Below are 22,066 nucleotides of genomic sequence, written 5' to 3'. Positions count from 1 at the left end.
GCTGCACTACTGAGGGGGGTCTGCATTACTGAGGGGAGGTCTGCACTACTGAGGGGAGTCTGCACTACTGAGGGGGGAGTCTGCACTACTGAGGGGGGTGTCTGCACTGAGGGGGGTGTCTGCACAGAGTGGGGTCTGTAATGGGGGGGTGTCTGCACTACTGAGGGGTGTTTGCACTGAGGGGTGGGCGTCTGCACTACTCGGGGGGGTCTGCACTACTTAGGGGGGAGGTGTCTGCAATGCTGGGGAGTGTCTGCAATGCTGGGGGATGTCTGTAATAAGGGGGGTGTCTGTACTGCTGGGGGGTCCTGCACTGAGTGGGGGTCTGTAATGGAGGGGTGTCTGCACTACTGAGGGGGGAGTCTGCACTACTGAGGGGGGTCCTGCACTGAGGTCGGTCTGTACTGAGGGGGTGGTCTGGACTGGGGGGGGTGTCTGCACTGGGAGGTATTTGTACTGCTGGGGTGGTCCTGCACTGAGGGGGGGTCTGTAATGGGGTGGTGTCTGTACTAAGTGGGGTGTCTGTACTTGGGGGGAACTGTACTAAGGGGGGTGTCTGCACTGCTGGGGGGTCTGTACTACTGAGGGGGGTCTGTACTGCTGGGGGGTCCTGCACTGAAGGGGGGTGTCTGCACTGGGGGGGTCTGTACTAAGGGGTGTCTGCACTGGGGGGGTCTGTACTAAGGGGGGTCTGCACTGAGGTAGGGGGTGTCTGTACTAAGAGGGGTGTCTTTACTGCTGGGGGGTCTGTACTGAGGGGTGTCTGTACTGCTGGGGGGTCTGCACTGTACTGATGGAGGTCAGCAATGCGTGTCCTTCAGGGGCTGCATACAGTATACTGCATACTTTGTTGTTCGAAATGAATATAAGCTGTTGCCTGGGTACTGTGCCACATGGGTGAGGTAATCTGTTGTTCAATGGTATTAGTTAATTTTTTTTTTGGGGGGGGGCCCCATACAACATTTTGCTATGGGGCCCTGTGATTTCTAGTTACGCCCCTGAGCACACTAAAAGCATACAAAAACTAGTTTTATCACAATTTATGAAACCCGTCACATCCGTGTGTTTCATTACAGGGCAGTGCATTGCAATTTTGAAAAATCCCGCTTGCTACATTTTTTGTTCCTTTTTGTAAAAACAAGCATTACAAAATGGTCAGTGACAAGATGATATGCATGTTATGGGTTTTTTGAGTAATATGTCTACATTTGCAACAGACACAACCCACAAAATGAATACAGGAAATTATGAAAAGGAAAGTAAAAAATGTATGTAATACACAGTTTGCATTGCATTATAAGCTATGCAACACAATAAAAAAAATGCACCAAAAATGTATTGCAAATGTTCTAATGCAATGGTGTGACAAGACCCTTAGGCCACGTACACACACGCGGGGACTGTTCGCCCAACTTTGTCCGTCAAACAGTTTCGGCAAACAGTCCGCTCAAAATTAGCATGGACGGACATGGCCACACACGACGTACGAACAGTTTGCTGAAACCGTGCGCGATGACGTGAACGGCACGTACGACGGGACGAAAAATACGACGTCCTATACACTGCATTATAACTTTCGGCGTGTAAAGCCTTTCTGAGCATGCGCGGAACTTAGTTTGTCGAACAAGCCTACACACGAGGGAACTGTTCGCTGAAACAAGGTTTCAGCGGACAGTTTTTCGGAAATTCCGAAAAACCTTGTTCAGCGGACTGTTCGCTGAAACTGTCCGCTGAAAGCCCACACACGAGCGGACTGTTTGCCGAAACACTGTTCAGCGGACAAAGTTGGGCGAACAGTCCCCGCGTGTGTACGCGGCCTTTGAGGTGGACAGTGTCTATGATTGCAAGCCAATGGTGTTTATTTTCTAAATGTTGGGGAGAAAATTTGCTATTTACAGTTCCCTTGTTACCTAATTTTTCCACGTGTATAACTGTTGAAACCATGTGAATTACTAGAATATTTTTTTTAGAGCAAAAGGTGGCTATTTTAAGAAATTGCATTGATAATTTGCTATGCAGGCAGTGTAAATGTGTTGGGCATAATGGAGTTGTTCTTTTAAGTACATATATTTAATTATTAAATTAAATATATAAAATGGTTACTTCCTTTTGGCCGATGCCGCATTGCAGTTCTAGCTTGGGGCATCAGAGTCAAAGGTTGTCTGCTCAAGTCTCACAGTGTCCTCTGCATGGCTACAGGTGTCTAGTATTAAACACGTGTCAACTAATTGACCTGCTGTATGTATAAGCAGGAATTGCATTGCAAGTATATATCACACAAAGATAAAGCTCAGGAGAGAAATAAATCAATGACGCGGCAATCTTTATAAAATAGAAATACCACCCTATTGATCTAAGCTGTGTACGGATAAGCTACTTGATGAGATTAAGTGAGTAATCAGGCATCTTTTTCCTGCAAGGCTTGTGCGTTGTTTACTGTTCTTGTGTGGGTAGTTCATTGAAAAGAGATGTTGGTGATTTTAACTTGTACAGTGTAGGTACATGATGTTATGGAAGCCCTATGGAATTAAATTGGAAAGAACATTGATTTCACATTTTTACTGCCAAATACATCTCTATCATCAATGGCTCTGTTGATGGAGTGATACAGGAACTGAAATTCAATGCAGTGATTGGAATGATTGCTTGTAAATGGTCAACCTTTGTATTTTAAATGTGATTGTGGTAGTTGGTGGGGTTGTCAACTTTGTCTTTTGCAGAAAAGTAGTCATATTATGGCTAGCCTTGAGATTTATTTGAATTTACACTTTGACAAATTTCTTTGAAAAAATGTAAACTTTTGTATTTAAAATATATTAACATATTAAAACATAAAAATAGGTAAATTAACTAGCCTTTCCAAACTCACTTCATCCCCGGATAAGGTGGCTTACTGTGGGGGCACTTGGCAGGGGGAGGAGCTGAGAGCGCTGCCGGGGGACCCCAGAAGATGAGTTTTGTGGTTGCTCTGTTAAAAACCATTGCATAGACCGGGTAAGTATAACATGTTATATTAACCACGTAAGGACTGCCCAGGGAGGCCTTATGCGAAACGACGTACCCGTGCATCATTTTGTGCAGGAGACACTGCGAGTCCAGCAGCTGCGATGCCTGCCGGCCACCCATGATCACTCCTCACAGAGGCAGAATGGGGATCTGCCTATGAAAACAAAGCAGATCCCCATTCTGGCATGGGAGTACAGAGAGATTGTCTGACCCTAGCAATCAGGAACACTACTCTCTCTGGTCTCCCAGTCAGTCCACTCCCCCCCCCACAATTAGAAAGCACCTCCCTAGGACACACTGAACCCCTTGATGGGCCCTGGTGTTAACCCTTTCCCTGCCAGTGTCATTTATACAGTGATCTGTGCATATTTTTAGCTCTGATCCCTTTAATAATGTCACTGGTCCCAAAAAAGTGTCAAATGTGTCTGATGTGTCTGCCACAACGTTGCAGTCCCACTAACAATCGCTGATCACTGTCATTAAATAATCATTTTAAAAAATGCCATAAATCTATCCCCTATTTTGTAGATGCTATAACTTTTGTGCAAACCAATATATGCTTGCATTTTTTTTTACCAAAAATGTATTGTGTATGTATTGTAGGAAAAAGTTAAAAATATATTGTTTGTTTTTTTTCAAAATTGTTTATAGCGCAAAAAATTAAAAACGCACAGATAATCAAATACCACCAAAAGAAAGCTGTACTTGTAGGAAAAAAAGGATATAAATTTTATTTGAGTACAGTGTCGCACACCCACATACTTGTCAGTTAAAGTAATGCAGTGCTGTATCGCAAAAAATGTCCTGGTCATTAAGGGGGTAAATCGTTCCGAGGCTGAAGTGGTTAAAAAATACAATTTGAACCTTTATAATCACTTTAATGTATTTGCAATATCTGTAGGCCATTTGCAGCACTCTCAAACCCTAGCCAAAAAAAAATCTCATCCTGGCTTGGTAGTAGGACATGGGAATATTGAGCGCCCTCCCCAGCATCACAAACCCTGAGCTCAAACACTGCTGCTACAGGGGGAAAGGGAATGCACTGCTCATGCACAGGTTTTGAATAAGGGGGAGTGCTCACCCCTGTGCTGCTGGGGGGCAAACTCTCAATATATGACATGTCCTAGCAATAAAGCTAGCTCTCCTTTCCCAGATATTTTGTTTAGAGGATGGAAAAATGCACATACATTGTTGGAAATATTCTGTTTAGAGCTGCATCTAAAGCATCCCCATCTTCCTATGCGTTAGCCTCATCCACAACCAAGCACTTCCACTTCTAAGTTCTTAACCACTTGCCATCTGACCATTGTACATAAGCAGGTAAACGGGCAGTAGACCATTTTAAAATTAACTCTACTTTTAGATGCTTGAGTGAGCCCTCTAGCACCTACAGGAGTACCACAGTGTGAGTCAATGAACAGTGCAGCTCACTGAATGAATGTACAGAGCCAATGAGAGTGGCTCTATTTCATATAAACATTGCGTGTCACAGCAAATCCCTGGTTGCAGCCAGCACACAGCAAAAATAATAGAAGTTTAATCACTACTAGAAACACTGATATACACCCATCTACTGTCATGACTCCTCTATAGCAATGGTTCTCAAACCTGTCCTCAAGTACCCCCAACAGGACATGTGCAGGTTTTCCTTTATCTTGCACAGGTGCTTTAAATCAGAGTCAATGGCTTGGTATTTTGGACAGCTATTTTATCTAAGGGAAATTCCCAAAACATGACTTGTTGGGGGTACTTTAGAGCAGTGGTTCTCAACCCTGTCCTCAAGTGTAGCACAGACTCACATTGTCCCTGTTATTAATCCCTCACCTTCCTCATATTGTATGTCTGATCATTAAGCCCTTCATCTCCATCCTCCCACTGTTTGTGACCTGTACATCAGCCCCTTCACCTCTGGTCCCCTCTGTGTATGACCTGCACAATTCATGGGTCAAGTGCACCATTACCAAGCTCCATGTTTTAAAGTCCTAAAAACTGGCATGTATCTTAATTTCCCACAAGTTGTGGCAAAAAATCAGATCAGATCTCGGGATTCGTTCTATCCTCGCATTTTTATGTGCCATGTTTTATAACCGATATTAACAGGAAACGTTTTTTAGCAAGAAAAAAAAATCTGTGGTTATTAAATATCAGTAAAAGATCAATCCATCTAAAAAAAATGTAAAAAAGACATTCATTTGGGTACAGGTTTGCATGATTGAGTAATTGTAAGGTAATGTACAGTATCACAGTGCTGAAAACTGAAAAATAACCTGGACAGGAAAGGAGTTTAACGTGCTGGACCTCAAGTGATTGAAACCCACAGTTCAATAAGTGCCTGAAATCCCTTGAACTTCAACTGGGAAATTGGGTGATCCAAAGGACAAGCAGAATAAACAAGAGAAGGAAGTGTTTGTTTTAAAAATGACCAGTGGTGGCAGGAAGCATTTGCGCAATTCTATCCCTTAGTCACCTCCTTCCCAAAATGCTTAAATGGAAGACTCCTTTAAATAAAAAGTTTTTCCATATTTTAGGTACTCATGTTAATATATACTGTATATCTGGAGTGATTAAAATGTATTATGATTCTCTCTCTTTTTTTTTTTGCAAGATGGGTGACAATTTCATTTTATGTTTGATTCACTCTCCAACAGGTAACACCAACAGCATATTCGCCTTGGATTACTTCAGTGGTGCCTTAACACTCTTTGGGCAACTAGACCGAGAGAATCCCCTGTACATGTCTGGATTTATTCTTACAGTGAAGGTAATACAATTGAACAGTAATTGCGATGTGTCCATTCACACACAGAGTCATGGCTCAACTCCGCTCCTTCCGTCTTCTGATTGGCTCACTGGCTGTCATTGACAGCAGCGTGAGCCAGTAGCTCCCGCTGCTGCCAAAAGCTAATCAGGAGCGCGAATCCCCAGACAGCCAAGGCTCTCGTGGATATCGCTGGATCAAGAAGAGGGTTAGGTAAGCATAAGGTGGGGCTGGGGAAGCTGCTGCACACAGAAGATTTTTTACTTTCATGCATTTTACAACCGCATTAACAAAGAATGTGCTGTACTTAGAATGCAGTAGTCAGGAGTAAGAAATGTAAAACACAGTGGGGGGAATTTATCAAAACTGGTGCAGTCAGAATTTGAAACAGCTGTGCATGGCAACCAATTAGCTTCTATCTTCAGCTTGTTCAGCTTTAAAAATGAAAGCTATGAGCTGATTGGTTGTCATGCATAGCTGTTCCAAATTCTGTCTACTCTATTCTTGATAAATTCCCCTAAGTGCTCATTCAGACAGGCGCTGAAACAGATCCTGTATGCTGAGACTCTTTTTGCTGCATCTGCATCCACCAAAGAGCTTCACCTTTTATAGAAGTGGGTGCACAGATCTGAATGCAGACACTGTGTGTTTGGATACCTGCATCCCTTCCCATCTGCGTGTCAAATTTTGACATTTGACTATGTCCAAGCAGCTGCTGCGTCCAAATTGAGTTTGACTGGACGGCCTGCACAGGGATGCACAGAACACTAAGTATCCCCATGCAGTACACGGCCATCACACGGCATGAACGCATATGCTCCATGCGAATGAGGCCTAATTGTCATGTGGGCCAGATAGCAGGAAAGAGGAGATGCCAGGTAATTAAAAGAGAAGTATGGGAATTGTATGAATCATGCTTACCTACGTGGATGCTGCATCTGTCCCCACCAGCTTTAAGGCTGAGAAACAAGTAATCAAACACCCCCGATCACTCAGTTCTCAATGCTACCTGGGCAGAGAGCTGGTGGCTGTCGGTCTCTGGCTCTGCTCCCCCTCCCCAGTGCTCACTGAAATACTGGGCTGTGAAAGGGTGGGAGGTGTTGGCTAAGGCTCTCAGCAGCTCGCTGAGAGGCTGAGCTGGGTGCCGGTCCAGGCATGTGTGCAGATCCCAACCATATGGGTGCGATCCTTCCCCAGCCTGGACCGACTCTGTAACATCAGCCGAGAGCGGGCTTAAGCACACTGTGAGCTGAAAATTAGTCACAGTAGAGCAAAACAATCTGCTCTGTGATCAACAGTAGAAGTACAACAGGCTTTAGCTGTATTTCTCCTTTAATAAATCTATCACGCGACCTGTCTCTCTGCTCCCGTTTGGCATTACTTGCAACAATTAATAAATGTCCCCATTTATGTTGTGAACTTTCACCCTCCAGGACCCAGGCAGGCTACTATCCAGTCCAGGAAGCTGGACGGACCTTCAGGCACCCTCTTTCCTAGTCCAGAGGGCCTCCTTGATCCTCCTCTCATAGTCCAGGGTCTCCAGACATCTTTTACCCTGATCTAGGGCCTCCAGACTCGGTTTACCTACGCATAAAAACATTGGTTGCGTTACATATAACCACCACCTGCCAGAATGAGAGTAACAACTCTAGGCCCATTATACCCAGTTAACTCTAAATTGATGACCAGTATGGACTTTTAAGGCATTGCATACAGAAAATGCAGGGTACTGAAGCTTGTCAAGGTTTTATAGGTTTTATATATTTAAGGTGTGACATATTGGGTATCTATTTACTTGGTGCAAGCTTATCTTTAATATTTCACAAAAAATTGGTATGCTATTGCATTTGTGTGCCCTTAAATGTGTGCTCTAAAAGTGTATTTTTTACTGAAATGTTGCATTTCCTAAACCAGTGATGGCGAACCTTTGCACCCCAGATGTTTTAGAACTACATTTCCCATGATTCTCAACTACACTGCAGAGTGCATGAGCATCATGGGAAAAGTAGTTCCAAAACATCTGGGGTGCCAAGGTTCACCATCACTTCCTAAACTGTTGCGCTGATATCATCTGGCATAAAAAAATATAACTACAACTATTTTATTCTCTAGAGTGGCTGATTTTAGAAAACATATAATGTTGGGGGGTTTTATGTAATATTGGGGCTTCACATTTTTAAATGTGAATGCAGAAAAAAAATAAAAAACGCTCTAAATTAATGTCAAATTTAATAGCTCCATGTTTCTCTCACTTTTCTAAAATCATACTCAATATTTGAAATTCATTCACACTTAGAAACCTTTTCTACATTTACTTTGAAACAGTGTTTGAATTGGCCTCAGTTTATGGAATACCAAGCAGAAGATTAAACGATTTCATGCACAAGACAAACTCTGCGTTTTAAAAAAAAACAAAAAACGTTATCTCAAGTAGGCCACACATACATTGATTTTGCATTACATTTTCAATTCATTTTTTTAACAGATAGTTCACTTGTATTTACCGGTATTTTCAATACTGCCAACCACTTGCTGTTTTTAAGTCAACAGCAATTTCCCTCAGAAGCCCATATACATTTAATTGTTTTTCATAAGTAGTCACTTTATTATAGCAAAGATATAAGACTGAAAAAAAAAATATTTACACCCTAAGGCCTGGTTCACATCTATCCATTTTTTTAGTGCATTTTCAGTTTTTCAGAAACACACTACAGTCCATTTAACATGCTTTCCTATGGGTCATGTTGACATCTGTGCATTTTAAGAAAAGGGACAGGGACCAGCAGGTTGTGTTTTTGGTTCTATAGACTTCAATGGGTCAAAAATGTGTATTGAAAAATGCAAAATTGCACCTGGAATATGCATCGACTGCAACCTGCATAGGTGTAAAACCCTATAGAAATTTTAAAATGTTTTCTAAGGCTTCATTTACACTGGTATTGAGAAATATGTGTTTTAATGCAGAGAACATTTCTAAACACACATAAATGTTCATACAAATATTACGCGTGTAGGTATCATTTCAGGTGAAACCATTTAGCAAATTTTTCTCTTTAGTACCTTTAAACACAGTAACATCATCACTAGGTCTCTGTGCTTTTATGCAATTCAGGCATATTGTGGTTGGCCGGTTGCTGCTCACAGGTCACTGCAAAAATATAAAAATGCCCCCAAAGCTCCCTGTGTCACAAAAAACAGCGAATTGTTCTAAATCTGTCACTTATTCCATTGGTATCTTGCTTCAAACAGATGTTGAATCTGTTATGTCATAACCTCATAGCTACCATCTGCACCCTCTGAGCTTATGTCCTATCAAAAGTTGTTGTAAATAACTACTTTCTGTTAAATTCTAAAGTAAATGATAGCTAAAGAAAATGAATGTGAAATTGAAACACAGTGATTGTAAGCCCTGAAAAAGGCATTTTCTCTATATGTTTTGGTGGAACAAATAAAGTTCTAAAGGTTGGAGGTTTTCTTACTTTCATGCTTTCTAGGCATGAAGGTAAAAAAAAAACTTCTGTGTGCAGCTCCCAGTCCACCCCATTACTTAATTGAGCCCAATCTCGATCAAGCGATGTGCACAAGAGCAGCTGCTCTCCTGGTTCTTTCCTTCCTCATAGGCTCAGACAATGAACATGCAGAGCTGGACTCAGGAGCAAGCATGTACAAGTACCCCCATAGCAAGAGGCTTGTTCTGGGGGCATTCAGAAGAGGGGTGGAGCACAGAGCTTTGGTAGGGGATAGGGATGAGCCGAACACCCCCCTGTTCGGTTCGCACCAGAACCTGCGAACAGACCTAAACTTCGTGTGAACTTTAGAACCCTATTAAAGTCTATGGGACTCGAACGTTCACAATCTAAAGTGCTCATTTTAAAGGGTAATATGAAAGTTACTGTCCTAAAAAGTGTTTGGGGACCTGGGTCCTGCCCCAGGGGACATGGATCAATGCAAAAAAAAGTTTTAAAAACGGCCGTTTTTTCAGGAGCAGTGATTTTAATAATGATTAAAGTGAAACAATAAAAGTGTAATATTCCTTTAAATTTCGTAGCTGGGGGGTATCTATAGTATGCCTGTGAAGGGGCGCATGTTTCTGGTGCTTAGAACTGTCGCTGCACAAAGTGTCATTTGTGCAGGAAAAAAAGTCTTTTAAAATCACTTGCGGCTAAATTGTCGCGTCTCCGTAATACAGAGAACACTCAATGAGTGTTCTCTGTATTAGCCGACAATTCATTCATTCATTGATTAAAAAAAAAAAAAAAAAAAAAAAGCGTGGGGGTTCCCCTAAATTCAATCAAAAGGCCCTTCAGGTCTGACATGGATATTAAGGGGAACCCCGTGTCAAATTTTAAAAAAAAATTGACGTGGGGGTCTCCCCAAATATCCATACCAGACCCTTCAGGTCTGATATGGATATTAAGGGGAACCCCGCATCAAATTTTTAAAAAAAATTTACGTGGGGGTCCCCCTAAATATCCATACCAGACCCTTTATCCGAGCACGCAACCTGGCAGGCCGCAGGAAAAGAGGGGGGGGGACGAGAGAGCGGCCCCCCCTCCCTCCTGAACCGTACCAGGCCACATACCCTCAACATTGGGAGGATGCTTTGGAGGTCTGTGACCCCTCAAAGCACCTTGTCCCCATGTTGATAAGGACAAGGGCCTCATCCTCACAACCCTGGCCGTTGGTTGTGAGGGTCTGCGGGCGGGGGGCTTATCAGAATCTGGAAGCCCCCTTTAACAAGGGGACCCCCAGATCCCGGCCCCCCCCTGTTTGAAATGGTAAGGGGGTACAAAAGTACCCCTACCATTTCACAAAGAAAGTGTCAAAATGGTTAAATAAGACAAACACACTTTTGAAAAATTCCTTTATTAAAAATAAAAAAAATAAAAAAAAAATTCCAGCGGTGCTAATCCACTCTTGCTATCCAGCGACGGGTCTCCGGGGTCCAGCGATGGATGATCATATCCAGCGACGGGGGATCTCTCAGTCCAGCGCTGTCCATACCTCCTTCTTCTGTCTCCACTGCGGAGACACTGCAGAGAGCCGAGCGCTGACATTTCTTATATTGGGAGGGCGGGGCCACCCGTCACCTGACCCCGCCCCTCTGACGCAGGAGAGGGAAGCCAGGGGTTCCCCAGTGACGTGTGGGTGACCCCGCCCCCTCTGATGTAACGGAAACCTGACCCTCACAACCAACGGCCAGGGTTGTGAGGATGAGGCCCTTGTCCTTATCAACATGGGGACAAGGTGCTTTGAGGGGTCACAGACCCCCAAAGCATCCTCCCAATGTTGAGGGTATGTGGCCTGGTACGGTTCAGGAGGGAGGGGGGGCCGCTCTCTCGTCCCCCCCTCTTTTCCTGCGGCCTGCCAGGTTGCGTGCTCGGATAAAGGGTCTGGTATGGATATTTAGGGGGACCCCCACGTCAATTTTTTTTTTAAATTTGATGCGGGGTTCCCCTTAATATCCATATCAGACCTGAAGGGTCTGGTATGGATATTTGGGGGGACCCCCACGTCAATTTTTTTTTTAAATTTGACACGGGGTTCCCCTTAATATCCATGTCAGACCTGAAGGGCCTTTTGATTGAATTTAGGGGAACCCCCACGCTTTATTTTTTTTTTTTTTTTTTTAATCAATGAATGAATGAATTGTCGGCTAATACAGAGAACACTCATTGAGTGTTCTCTGTATTACGGAGACCTGACAATTTAGCCGCAAGTGATTTTAAAAGACTTTTTTTCCTGCACAAATGACACTTTGTGCAGCGACAGTTCTAAGCACCAGAAACATGCGCCCCTTCACAGGCATACTATAGATACCCCCCAGCTACGAAATTTAAAGGAATATTACACTTTTATTGTTTCACTTTAATCATTATTAAAATCACTGCTCCTGAAAAAACGGCCGTTTTTAAAACTTTTTTTTGCATTGATCCATGTCCCCTGGGGCAGGACCCAGGTCCCCAAACACTTTTTAGGACAGTAACCTGCATATTACCCTTTAAAATGAGCACTTTAGATTTCTCCCATAGACTTGTATAGGGTGTTCCGGCTTTTCGAATTTGCTGCGAACAGCCCAAATTGTTCACTGTTCGCTGAACAGGCGAACAGGCAATGTTCGAGTAGAACATGAGTTCGACTCGAACTCGAAGCTCATCCCTAGTAGGGGAACTGAGAAGGTGACAATCTGGGCTGCTCTGTGCAAAACCATTGCACAGAGCAGGTAAGTGTTTGTTATTAAAGTGATTGTAAAGGCAGAATTCTATGCATTAATATAAAAAGCCTTCTGTGTGCAGCAGCCCCCCTAATACTTACCTGAGCCCCTTCTCTATCCAGTGATGTTTCTGTAGTGTCTTAGCTGCATGGGACTCCCCTCTTCATTGGCTGAGACAGCAGCGTGGCTCCATTGACTCTCACTGCTGTCAAAGTCAGTCAGCCAATGAGTTGAGAAAGGTAGTGGGGCCAGGCAGGGCCGCTGTTAGAAATCATGGGGCCCCATACAGCCTACCTGACGGGGCCCCCTTGACCCCACCCCTCGTTCCGCCCCTGCCTCCATGCTGTCAGGGTGGGGGGGGGGGGGTGTCTGGAGGCAGGAGCTGGAACATGTAACATTTATAGTGCCCCACCATTCATAACTGCATCTGAATGGGAGAGATGTCAGTGTTTTGACATCTGTGCCCTTTCATTTTGTGTCTTCATACACCACCGACTTGTGTCCATTTGCATCAGGCTACTTCTGATCTGTCACATTTAGGTCTGGAAAAATAGAAAAGGATATTCTTTTCCCATTTTTTTTTTCCTACCTGAATGGACACAGAGGAAGGTGGATCTAAATGCACACAAGTCAGTTCATACCTGTAAACCTGCATGGAGCTTTCAATCAGGTCTGCATGAAAAAGGACCTAATTGCAAAGCTTGGGTGAAAGGTTATCAAAGGGGAGTGGTTTGGGGGTGGTAAAAATGCAGCCTGGCTGTGTGTTGTTACTGTCCCTTCCCCCATCACATGTGTAAAAGTAGCATCTCACTATGTGCTCATGATGTATGGCTCTCTCAGTGTAACATGACTGTGTGGTGCTGACATGGCTATTCTGAGTTATAGTCTGTAACACACAGTACAGCCATATATCAGGAAAGTCAGCACCCAACAGTCATGTTACACTGACAGAGCCATACAGCACCTGCTGTGCCCTGATCATCATAATGATAATGACCATGAGCACACAATGAGAGTGTGGGGACTGCACATTCTACAATAGTGTGACCTGTCAGTGTGTGTCTGTGCAGGGGACTGCTTGCCTGTGCACCACTGCCGTTGTCCAGATTACTCCTGCTGCTCTGTCTGTCTCAGCCGCCTCAGTGATAAGTCCCTCAGGCTGCAGCACTTACTGAATGAAGGGAGCCATATAACAGTAATATCCATCCGCCGGAGAGGCACAGTGAGCAGGAAGAACTTCAGTTTGTGCAGGTATACTGAGAGCAGCATGCAATTGTATCCCTGCACCCGAAAATGGAAAAAAGTCCCTCTTCTGATTTCACCTCCTGGGCCCCTCTGGTAACCTGATGGGGCCCAGGAAATGAATATATATTCCTTATATACCTTAGTAATCAAGTGGGTGCAGGTTAATATAGTTATTTAGCTTTTTTTTTTTTTTTTTTTGGGCTAGAAGTTAAAAGCTGCTCGGGCCCCCCCTGCTGGCCAGGCCCGGTACAACAGGGCTGATTGTACTGCCCTATCAGCGGTCCTGGGGCCAGGCCGCAGCTCTGTGTCTGAATGGACACAGGGAGCTGTGACTCGGCTCGAGTTCCCCCATAGCAAGCTGCTTGCTGTGGGGGCACTCAAAAGGAGGGAGTGGCCAGGAGTAGCAAAGAGAGGCCTGTCAGAAACCATGAAAGCAGACTGAGACAGAAGTACAGTTAAATCCCACTTGTTTAATAATAAAAGTAAATAGAACAAACATAGTCAAAACATAGCCAGAGTTCAGAAACCAGAATGTATAGTCAGACAAGCCAAACGTCAGGGAGCCGGAGATGAGCATAGTAAAACAGCAAGCAGGATCTGGAGCAAGAAAGGATGTCAGCCAAACAAATCTTTAAACAGGAATGCAGGAGAGCGTCTCTGTGATGTTGACTAAGGTGAAGGCAGAGATCCTCTGGGCTGGACGGCTTAAGTAGGCAGGACTGAAAGCAGGATATCAGGAACAACTAAATAACTGTGGAGAGATAGGAGCTGGCAATTATCTAACAGCTGAGCGGCCAGCTCGGAGAAGGAAGGGCAGAACCCAGCCCTGACAGGACCCAAGAAGAGGCGGATCGGGACTGCTCTGTGCAAAACAATTACACAGAGCAGGTAAATATGACGTGTTTATAAAGTCTTGTTTTTTTAGCTAAAAATAACAACCACTTTAATTTTCCTTTATTATCACGTTAAATAAAATCTACAATCAGTACACTTTTATTTTATAACACCAGCATTGGAATAGCTATTTTTGACAACCCTATATAAGCTTGCTTAGGAGAAAAATCTCTTTTCCTGTTGTGAGCTCTGCTTGCCTGTAGGCCATCTCTTTCCACAACTTTCTCACTACCCTGCATGCTTTGCAGCTTCTCCTCTGCTGTTTACTTTCCATTTTCTAAGGACTACATATCCCATGGCACATTACTGCCTGCAAGCAGTGATTCCTGCACTGACTCCGCCTCCACAAAATCCTCCTCTCAGCACCTCTGTAGTTCACAAGGCAGGCTCTGTGAAATGTGTGACACAGAAGTTGCCTACTCACAAGGCATAGTGAATACTTGTCACAGAATTCAAGCAGGCTCTGTAAAATGTGTGACACAGCAGTGCCTACTCACAAAGCATAGTGAATACTTGTCACGGAATTCAGGGAGGTAAAAGTGTGGGGATCTTCACAAATTAAGTTTACAAACTTTAAAATTATTCAGAATAATAGGAGTATGCTAGAAATGATTGAAATACAATGTGGGAATTAATATATGATTTAACAGTTTGTCCTTAGATACTCTTTAATGTATTCAACCACTGCAGCATTTTAGATTTAAAAGATTTTTAGCTCTCCAGTTCATTTTATTTATAGAGTATGTTTTCATATAAACTGTAGTTTTATAATGCTTTTGCTAAATTAGAAATACCTAAATATATCTTAAATATATATATATATATATATATATATATATATATTTTTATTATAGTGCTATATGCAACTGTGTCCTTTTTAAATATAAAATAACATTCCATCAACTGTGGTCTTTTATAACATGTTCTGTATCAATGGAAAGGTACATTTTATTTTCTGATTCTGCTTTAGAGCCTAGGACATTTTGAGTGAGCAGTGAAGCATGAACCCACTTTGTCACCAGCCCACTTGTACTGTAAAGACCATTTCAGCTCTGCTCTATCCGGTCGCAGGTTTTTAATTAAAATCAATAGGAGTCTGCCCTGTTTGTTAGAAACACTCTGAGCTGTGCTATGCATTGGCACTATGGAGCTAGCTACAAATCAGATGCTGCTTAGCAGCCACATTGATTGGGCAGGTCCCAGGCTGTGCCAAAGGTGTACCGATAATTTTTCAGTTTTAGAAGGGGCACCAGTCTTGTAGGTCTAGAAAGTGACACATAATTACAGTACTTGACCTCTGATAAGATTCGCTCAATACTCTATTATCATCATAGTGGTACTTGGAGTGCACAGGTCTTTCGTTTTCTCCCTTTAATTGGAATGGGGAACAATACGGAAGTCCATCTCCAAGAATGAGACAGAACATGCACCATTGTGACAGAAAGCAACACGAGCATCCTCCTTGAAGACCTTTTCCTTATGAAGTTGTCGCTGTCATTGCCAAGTCCTGTCTACGCAAAGACCAGTTTGTCAGTTCAACAGCAGGAGCAGTGGCCTTTTGCTGCTTTTTTTTGTGTAATGGATATGAAGAGTATATATTTTATTAGATAGAGAAGATTGACTGTTGTTCATGTGTTTTCTCATGAAAATGTAATAACCTCCTGGCTGTAGTTAAAGAAATTATTACTTCTAGGAACAAATGATACAACACATGAAAAACCATCAGCATTATTTGTTATGGTAAACTGTATAATAGACACGAGTTCATTCACTGGCAATTCTTATTTTTTTCTTTGATCATATTGATCATTTTCTGCATTCCAATAGTTTTAAAAATGTTGTTAGAGTTGAAGAATATTTGTTGTAAGCTTTAGGGGGAAGAAGGAAATGTTTATAAATTCACACCTTTTGCGTTTTGCAGCTTGAAGCTTCAAAATGCTGGAGGAGAAAAAAAAAAAATTCTCTATGGACATGGTTCACATTCTCCAGTCCAGTCCAAGTCCCCTGACTTTGAATTGGGCAGATTTGTGCATTTTTGGTTTATTTTTATCCCCATAGAAATGTATAGAAACATGCTATTCGCACGTTTTTGTGCACATTAGAGCCCGATTATGAAATAGCAAAAATATATGAATGCATAAATGTAAACGAAGTTCACAAATAACTAAAAAAAATCATAAATAAATCAAATTAATGAATAATATGTAATAATATATAAACGATAACCCCCTAACCTTAAAATATAATACATAAATTATTAGAAATAAAAATAATAATAGTAATAGTTATTTATTATATGTTTTAGGTTGTTTATTTTTTTTAAGGGTTAGTGGTTAATTATTTACTTAGTATTCATTTATTGCATTTATTTATTATTTATTTATTTATGATTATTTTTATTTGTGCATTTATTTTACATTTATTCATTCATTATTATTGTTATTAGTAGTAGTAGTATTAACACCTTAACCCTAACAAAAAATAACCCTATGTCATGAAGCTAGTTCAGCTAATACTAATTCTCATACAGCTAACGCAAATTCTTCTGCAACTAATGGTCATTCCCTAATGTTCATTCGCTAACACAAATTCTCATGCAGCTAATGCAGAAGAATCAGCATTAACTGCAGAAGAATTAGCATTAGCTGTATGGGAATTGGTATTAGCTGAACTAGCTTCCTGACATACGGTTACTTATTGATTTTATTTTTGTTAGCGTTAAGGTGTTAATACTACTATTGCTACTACTACTAATAATATATATATAAAATGTAAAATATATACATAAATAGATACAAAAATTAATAAATAATACATTAATTCAATAAAAGAATAGTAAGTATTGGTAAATAAATAATTAAATCCTAGCCCCAACTCCTTTTCCTAACCTAATACTAATTCAAAAAGAAAGAAAAACTAAAAAGCCAAAAAAGCTGACATACCTAGCAACAAATGATGCAACAGATGATCGTTTTTTCTATTGGCTAAAAAAAAAAAAGCCAAAACTCAAAAATGCGCAAGTCACACATAAAAGAAAGTGGCAAAATCGTGCATAAAACGTCTAAACAACACTGGAAAAATGCTCAAAGACGCTACTCGCAGGTGTGGATGTGGACTTGATGTTTCATATTTTCTTTCCTGAAAATAAAGTCTGGATTAAACTTAAATTTAAAGGTATTTTAAAAAGTGATTTTCCCATAATGATTTTTGAAAAAAGAAAATGATAATACATGCAGAGATTGCAGCTAATCCGGCATTAGCTTTTATAAAAAAAATATATATATATATGTGTGTGTGTGTGTGTGTGTGTGTGTATGGTATGTATATATAAGTAGTGGTTAGCCCATGCAAAACAGATATGTCCCTTTTTTGAAGAGGCCAACAAGTTAAACTTTATACATTTTACATATTATTGCCTTTATTTTATAATTGTCTTGCAATGGTAAATATTATAGTTGTAGCAGGCCATGCTGCTGCTTTGGAGTGTAGTAGGTCAAGGGGTAGAGTATGGATGAAAGAACACAAGAAGGGCACACTACCGGTGTGGCCGGTGGTTGTGGGGGTCTGCCGGCGGGGGGCTTATCAGAATCTGGAAGCCCCCTTTAACAAGGGGACCCCCAGATCCTGCCCCCCCTGTTTGAAATGGTAAGGGGGTACAAAAGTACCCCTACCATTTCACAAAGAAAGTGTAAAAAATAGTTAAATAAGACAAACACACTTTTGAAAAATTCCTTTAGTAAAAATAAAAAAAATAAAAATATATTCCAGCGGTGGTAATCCACTCTTGCTATCCAGCGACGGACGATCATCTCTCCGGGGTCCAGCGATATCTGATCCAGCGCAGCGAATCCATCCATCTTCTGTCTCCACTGAGGAGACACTGCGGGATCCCGGCAGGCTGACGTTTGTTATATGCGGAGGGCGGGGCCACCCGTCACCTGACCACGCCCCCTCTGACGCAAGGGGAAACCCGGGTTTCCCCGTGACGTATGGGTGACCCCGCCCCCTCTGATGTAACGGAAACCTGCCTGTGTTACATCAGAGCGGTGCGGGGTCACCCATACGTCACGGGGAAACCCGGGTTTCCCCTTGCGTCAGAGGGGGGCGGGGTCAGGTGACGGGTGGCCCCGCCCTCCGCATATTACAAACGTCAGGCCGCCGGAATCCCCGCAGTGTCTCCTCCGTGGAGACAGAAGATGGATGGATTCGCTGGATCAGATCATCCATCGCTGGACCCCGGAGATCCGTCGCTGGATAGCAAGAGTGGATTAGCACCACGGGAATCTTTTTTTTTTATTTCTAATAAAGGAATTTTTCAAAAGTGTGTTTGTCTTATTTAACTATTTTTTACACTTTCTTTGTGAAATGGTAAGGGTACTTTTGTACCCCCTTACCATTTCAAACAGGGGGGGGCCGGGATCTGGGGGTCCCCTTGTTAAAGGGGGCTTCCAGATTCTGATAAGCCCCCCGCCCGCAGACCCCCACAACCACCGGCCACGGTTGTGGGGATGAGGCCCTTCTCCACATCAACATGGGGACAAGGTGCTTTGAGGGGTCACAGACCCCCAAAGCATCATCTCAATGTTGAGGGCATGTGGCCTGGTATGGTTTAGGAGGGAGGGGCAGCCGCTCTCTCGTCCCCCCTCTTTTCCTGCGGCCTGCCAGGTTGCGTGCTTGGATAAAGGGTCTGGTATGGATTTTTAGGGGGACCCCCACGTCAATTTTTTTTTCAATTTGACGCGGGGTTCCCCTTAATATCCATACCAGACCTGAAGGGTCTGGTATGGATATTTAGGGGGAACCCCACGTCAAATTTTTTTTTTAATTTGACGCAGGGTTCCCCTTAATATCCATACCAGACCTGAAGGGCCTGGTAATTGAATTTGGGGGACTCCCACGCTTTTTTTTTTTTATCAATGACTTTCAATGAGTGTTCTCTGTATTATGGAGCCGACAATTCATAATAGCTGCGAGTGATTTTAAAGGACTTTTTTTCCTGCATAAATGATACTTTGTGCAGGGACAGTTCTAAGCACCAGAAACATGCGCTCCTTCACAGGCATACTATAGACACCCCCCCCCCCCCCCCCTACGAAATGTAAAGGAATGTTACACTTTTATTGTTTCACTTTAATCATTATTAAAATCGCTGCTCCCAAAAAAACAGATGTTTTTAAAACTTTTTTTTGCATTGATCCATGTCCCCTGGGGCCGGACCTGGGTCCCCAAACACTTTTTAGGACAGTAACTTGCAGAATCTTTTCTCTCTGTCAAATCTTTTTTTCTCTGTGGAATATTTTCTCTATATAATCTTGGACTAATAGAGGTAAGGTTAGGCACATTCGACCACAGGTTCTATAGACACAGATTGTTATTGTCAGAGTCACGTCGAATCTCCTATTCTATATCGAACTGTTGTAACAACTAAAACGAAAATAAAGCATTTATTTATGTCGGATCTTTCGTTTTTCGGATTCTGTGCTTTCGTTATCGTTTGTCAAAAAGAAAACGAAAATATCTGAAATTCGGATGAAAATGCATTCGGACGAAAACGAATGCACATGTCTAATAAATGGTACCTTAGGTAATGCACCAGGGTGGTGTGCCCTATATGTGTTCTTTCATCCATACTCTACCCCTGGACCTGCTATACTCCAAAGCAGCAGCATGGCCTTCTACAACCACAATATATACCATTGCAAGACAATTATAAAATAAAGGCATTAATATGTAGGTTTGTGAGTATATTGCATTCATTTTATAGATCAAAATAAATGGTACCTTAGGTAATGCACAAAGCTTTTGCGCCTTTCTTGTGTTCTTTCAGCCAGTTTTCAGAATCCCTCTTTTCTAAAAAGGGGTGCAAGGCCTGAGATGCACCTGGATTACCATATATTGCTGAAGCGTGCAGGGAAGGATGTTATCTTTTGTGTTTTTAATTTACATAGATGCCTAACACAAACTGTAGTATTCACAGGAAGAGCATCCAAACTCCATTCTGAGTCACCTGGCTGAGATTCAAACCAAGGACCCCTGTGCTGGACAACATAAGTGATGTCTAAGCCACTGTAATGGCCTGGCATTTGCTTAGTTATCTCGGTGTAACCTTGACTGTAGTTTGTGTACAATATTTCACAATAATATACTGAATGTAACCAACATGTTGCATACCTGACAGATATACTATAGTTTTATTAACATCATTTCATATACTTTTTCTAAGGCAACGGAACAGCTGGATGATCGAACCCTTTCTGATGCTACAGTGACAACGACATTCAACATTCTAGTGATTGACCTCAATGACAATGCCCCACAATTTAATAGCTCAGAGTACTCTGTCAGCATTCCAGAACTGGCCCAGCTGGGTTTTGCATTACCTATGTATATTGAAGTTCAGGATAAAGATGAGGTAAGTGGTGTGTAACTTTGTGTCTTTTGTCTTTTTTTTGTCTTTGTCTTTTTTTTTGTGTTTGTTTTTGTGTTTTTTTCATTCTCCGTAAGCTCACATGCTCTATTATAGTATAGTATAGTCTAGTTATAGTATGGTATAGTATAGTCTCTATAGTTGTACTCTACTTGATTGGAGCAGCTGTGACATTAGCAATTTACAGTGCATACTATGGGGAAAACTACAAAATGCTTGACTAGAATGGCTACATCATAGTTATTACCATAGGTGCACCTTGCAGTGGCTTGCACACTCTTATTGCAAACATCTTCTTATCTGTATATTTTGGCTACAGACAACAGTATTGTACTGGAGCTGAATAATTATGTGCTACTTACGAGCACCCTGCTCAATAAAAAAGAGAAAGAAAGGACAGGAAATATCCAGACACATTAGTATTGGCAATTAGTGATGGACGAACTTCCGACGGGACGTTTTCGCCGTGAACCGCGAACACGGCCAAAAGTTTGCAAACCGCAAAGTTCGCGCGGACCCCATTGACTTTAATGGCAGGCGAACCATAAAAACCTACAAGTCATATTTTCAGCCACAAAATAATTACTAGCTGTGCACACATAGTCCTACCACATGGACACTGACATAACAAAAGTATTAAGTGAATCTGGGATCGACAACGACAAGCATTCTTTTTTTTTTTGCTCTTAAAATGTCTTCATTTTATTGCTGCATTCACATCTTTTTTTATTTCCATATGAAATTTTTATTAGAAATTATAACAGAAATACAGAATCTTTGTACAGACAATATGTATATGAGCAATACAATATTATGCAAATTCTATGATGATATAAAGAACTATCTGTAGTCAACACACTCCATTAGAATGTAGGAGGTGACCTCCTACTCCGAGACTTTCGTTTAAACTGATATGGGTGAGTAGCCCGTTGCATAACAGTTTCCTGTACTTATCATTCGAATCAGTTGGGTGGTGATATTGCCCTGACCACTTCGCATGGGAGATGCCTAAAGTGGGGGTTGTTTTATTTTGTCCAGGAGGCATGTTAAAGTCGGGGGTGTGTCTGTCGTCATATTTAGACTTATGGGTGTGCATGGTATGCGACCATCCGAATTGTGGTGAATTGTTTGGTAGTCCGTCTGATCGTCTGTTTCCCAATGAGATGTGACGTGTTTAGGTCGTGGTTAGGTAAAAGTAGGAGATACAAGGGAAGGGAGGGGATAGGGTTGAGAAAAGAAAGGTCAGGGAGGGGGTGGTCTTCTCTCTGGTCTCCGCTGTTCGCGGAGGCTGGGCCCGGCAGGCCTAAGTCTCTTGTTTACAAACGTTTTTTATTAGAAAGTATTAAGACAAGTACAGAAAAAAGGTCAACCAGTACAAAAGTTGTCATAGAGAATAGCATACAAAGGAACATCAATAAACCGTTAATGCTCATAAAAGTTAAAGTTTGATATGCTAAACCCAACCCGGAGATGACAAATGAAAATTCTGGTGAGCAAATGTACATCATTGAGGGAAAGAGAA

General features: G+C 42.1%; 1 protein-coding gene across 2 annotated transcripts in view; it reads left to right on the top strand.

Annotated features, from left to right (window-relative positions):
* The window catches only part of CDH23 (cadherin related 23), a 1,769,196-nt gene that overhangs the window by 764,435 nt on the left and 982,695 nt on the right, over positions 1-22,066 (top strand). For both annotated transcript variants that reach the window (XM_077454574.1, XM_077454575.1), the window contains exons 10-11: positions 5,655-5,767; positions 20,341-20,529. In XM_077454574.1, coding sequence (XP_077310700.1) covers positions 5,655-5,767; positions 20,341-20,529 — 302 coding nt within the window. The remainder of the gene's footprint in view (positions 1-5,654; positions 5,768-20,340; positions 20,530-22,066) is intronic.

The sequence above is a fragment of the Lithobates pipiens genome, unplaced genomic scaffold, assembly GCF_037356315.1.
Source record: "Lithobates pipiens isolate NorthernLeopardFrog02 unplaced genomic scaffold, aLitPip1_a1.2 Scaffold_25, whole genome shotgun sequence".
NCBI classification, from domain to species: Eukaryota; Metazoa; Chordata; class Amphibia; order Anura; family Ranidae; genus Lithobates; species Lithobates pipiens.
The sequence above is the reverse complement of the archived record's forward strand: the minus strand, read 5'-3'. Positions and strand labels throughout refer to the sequence as shown.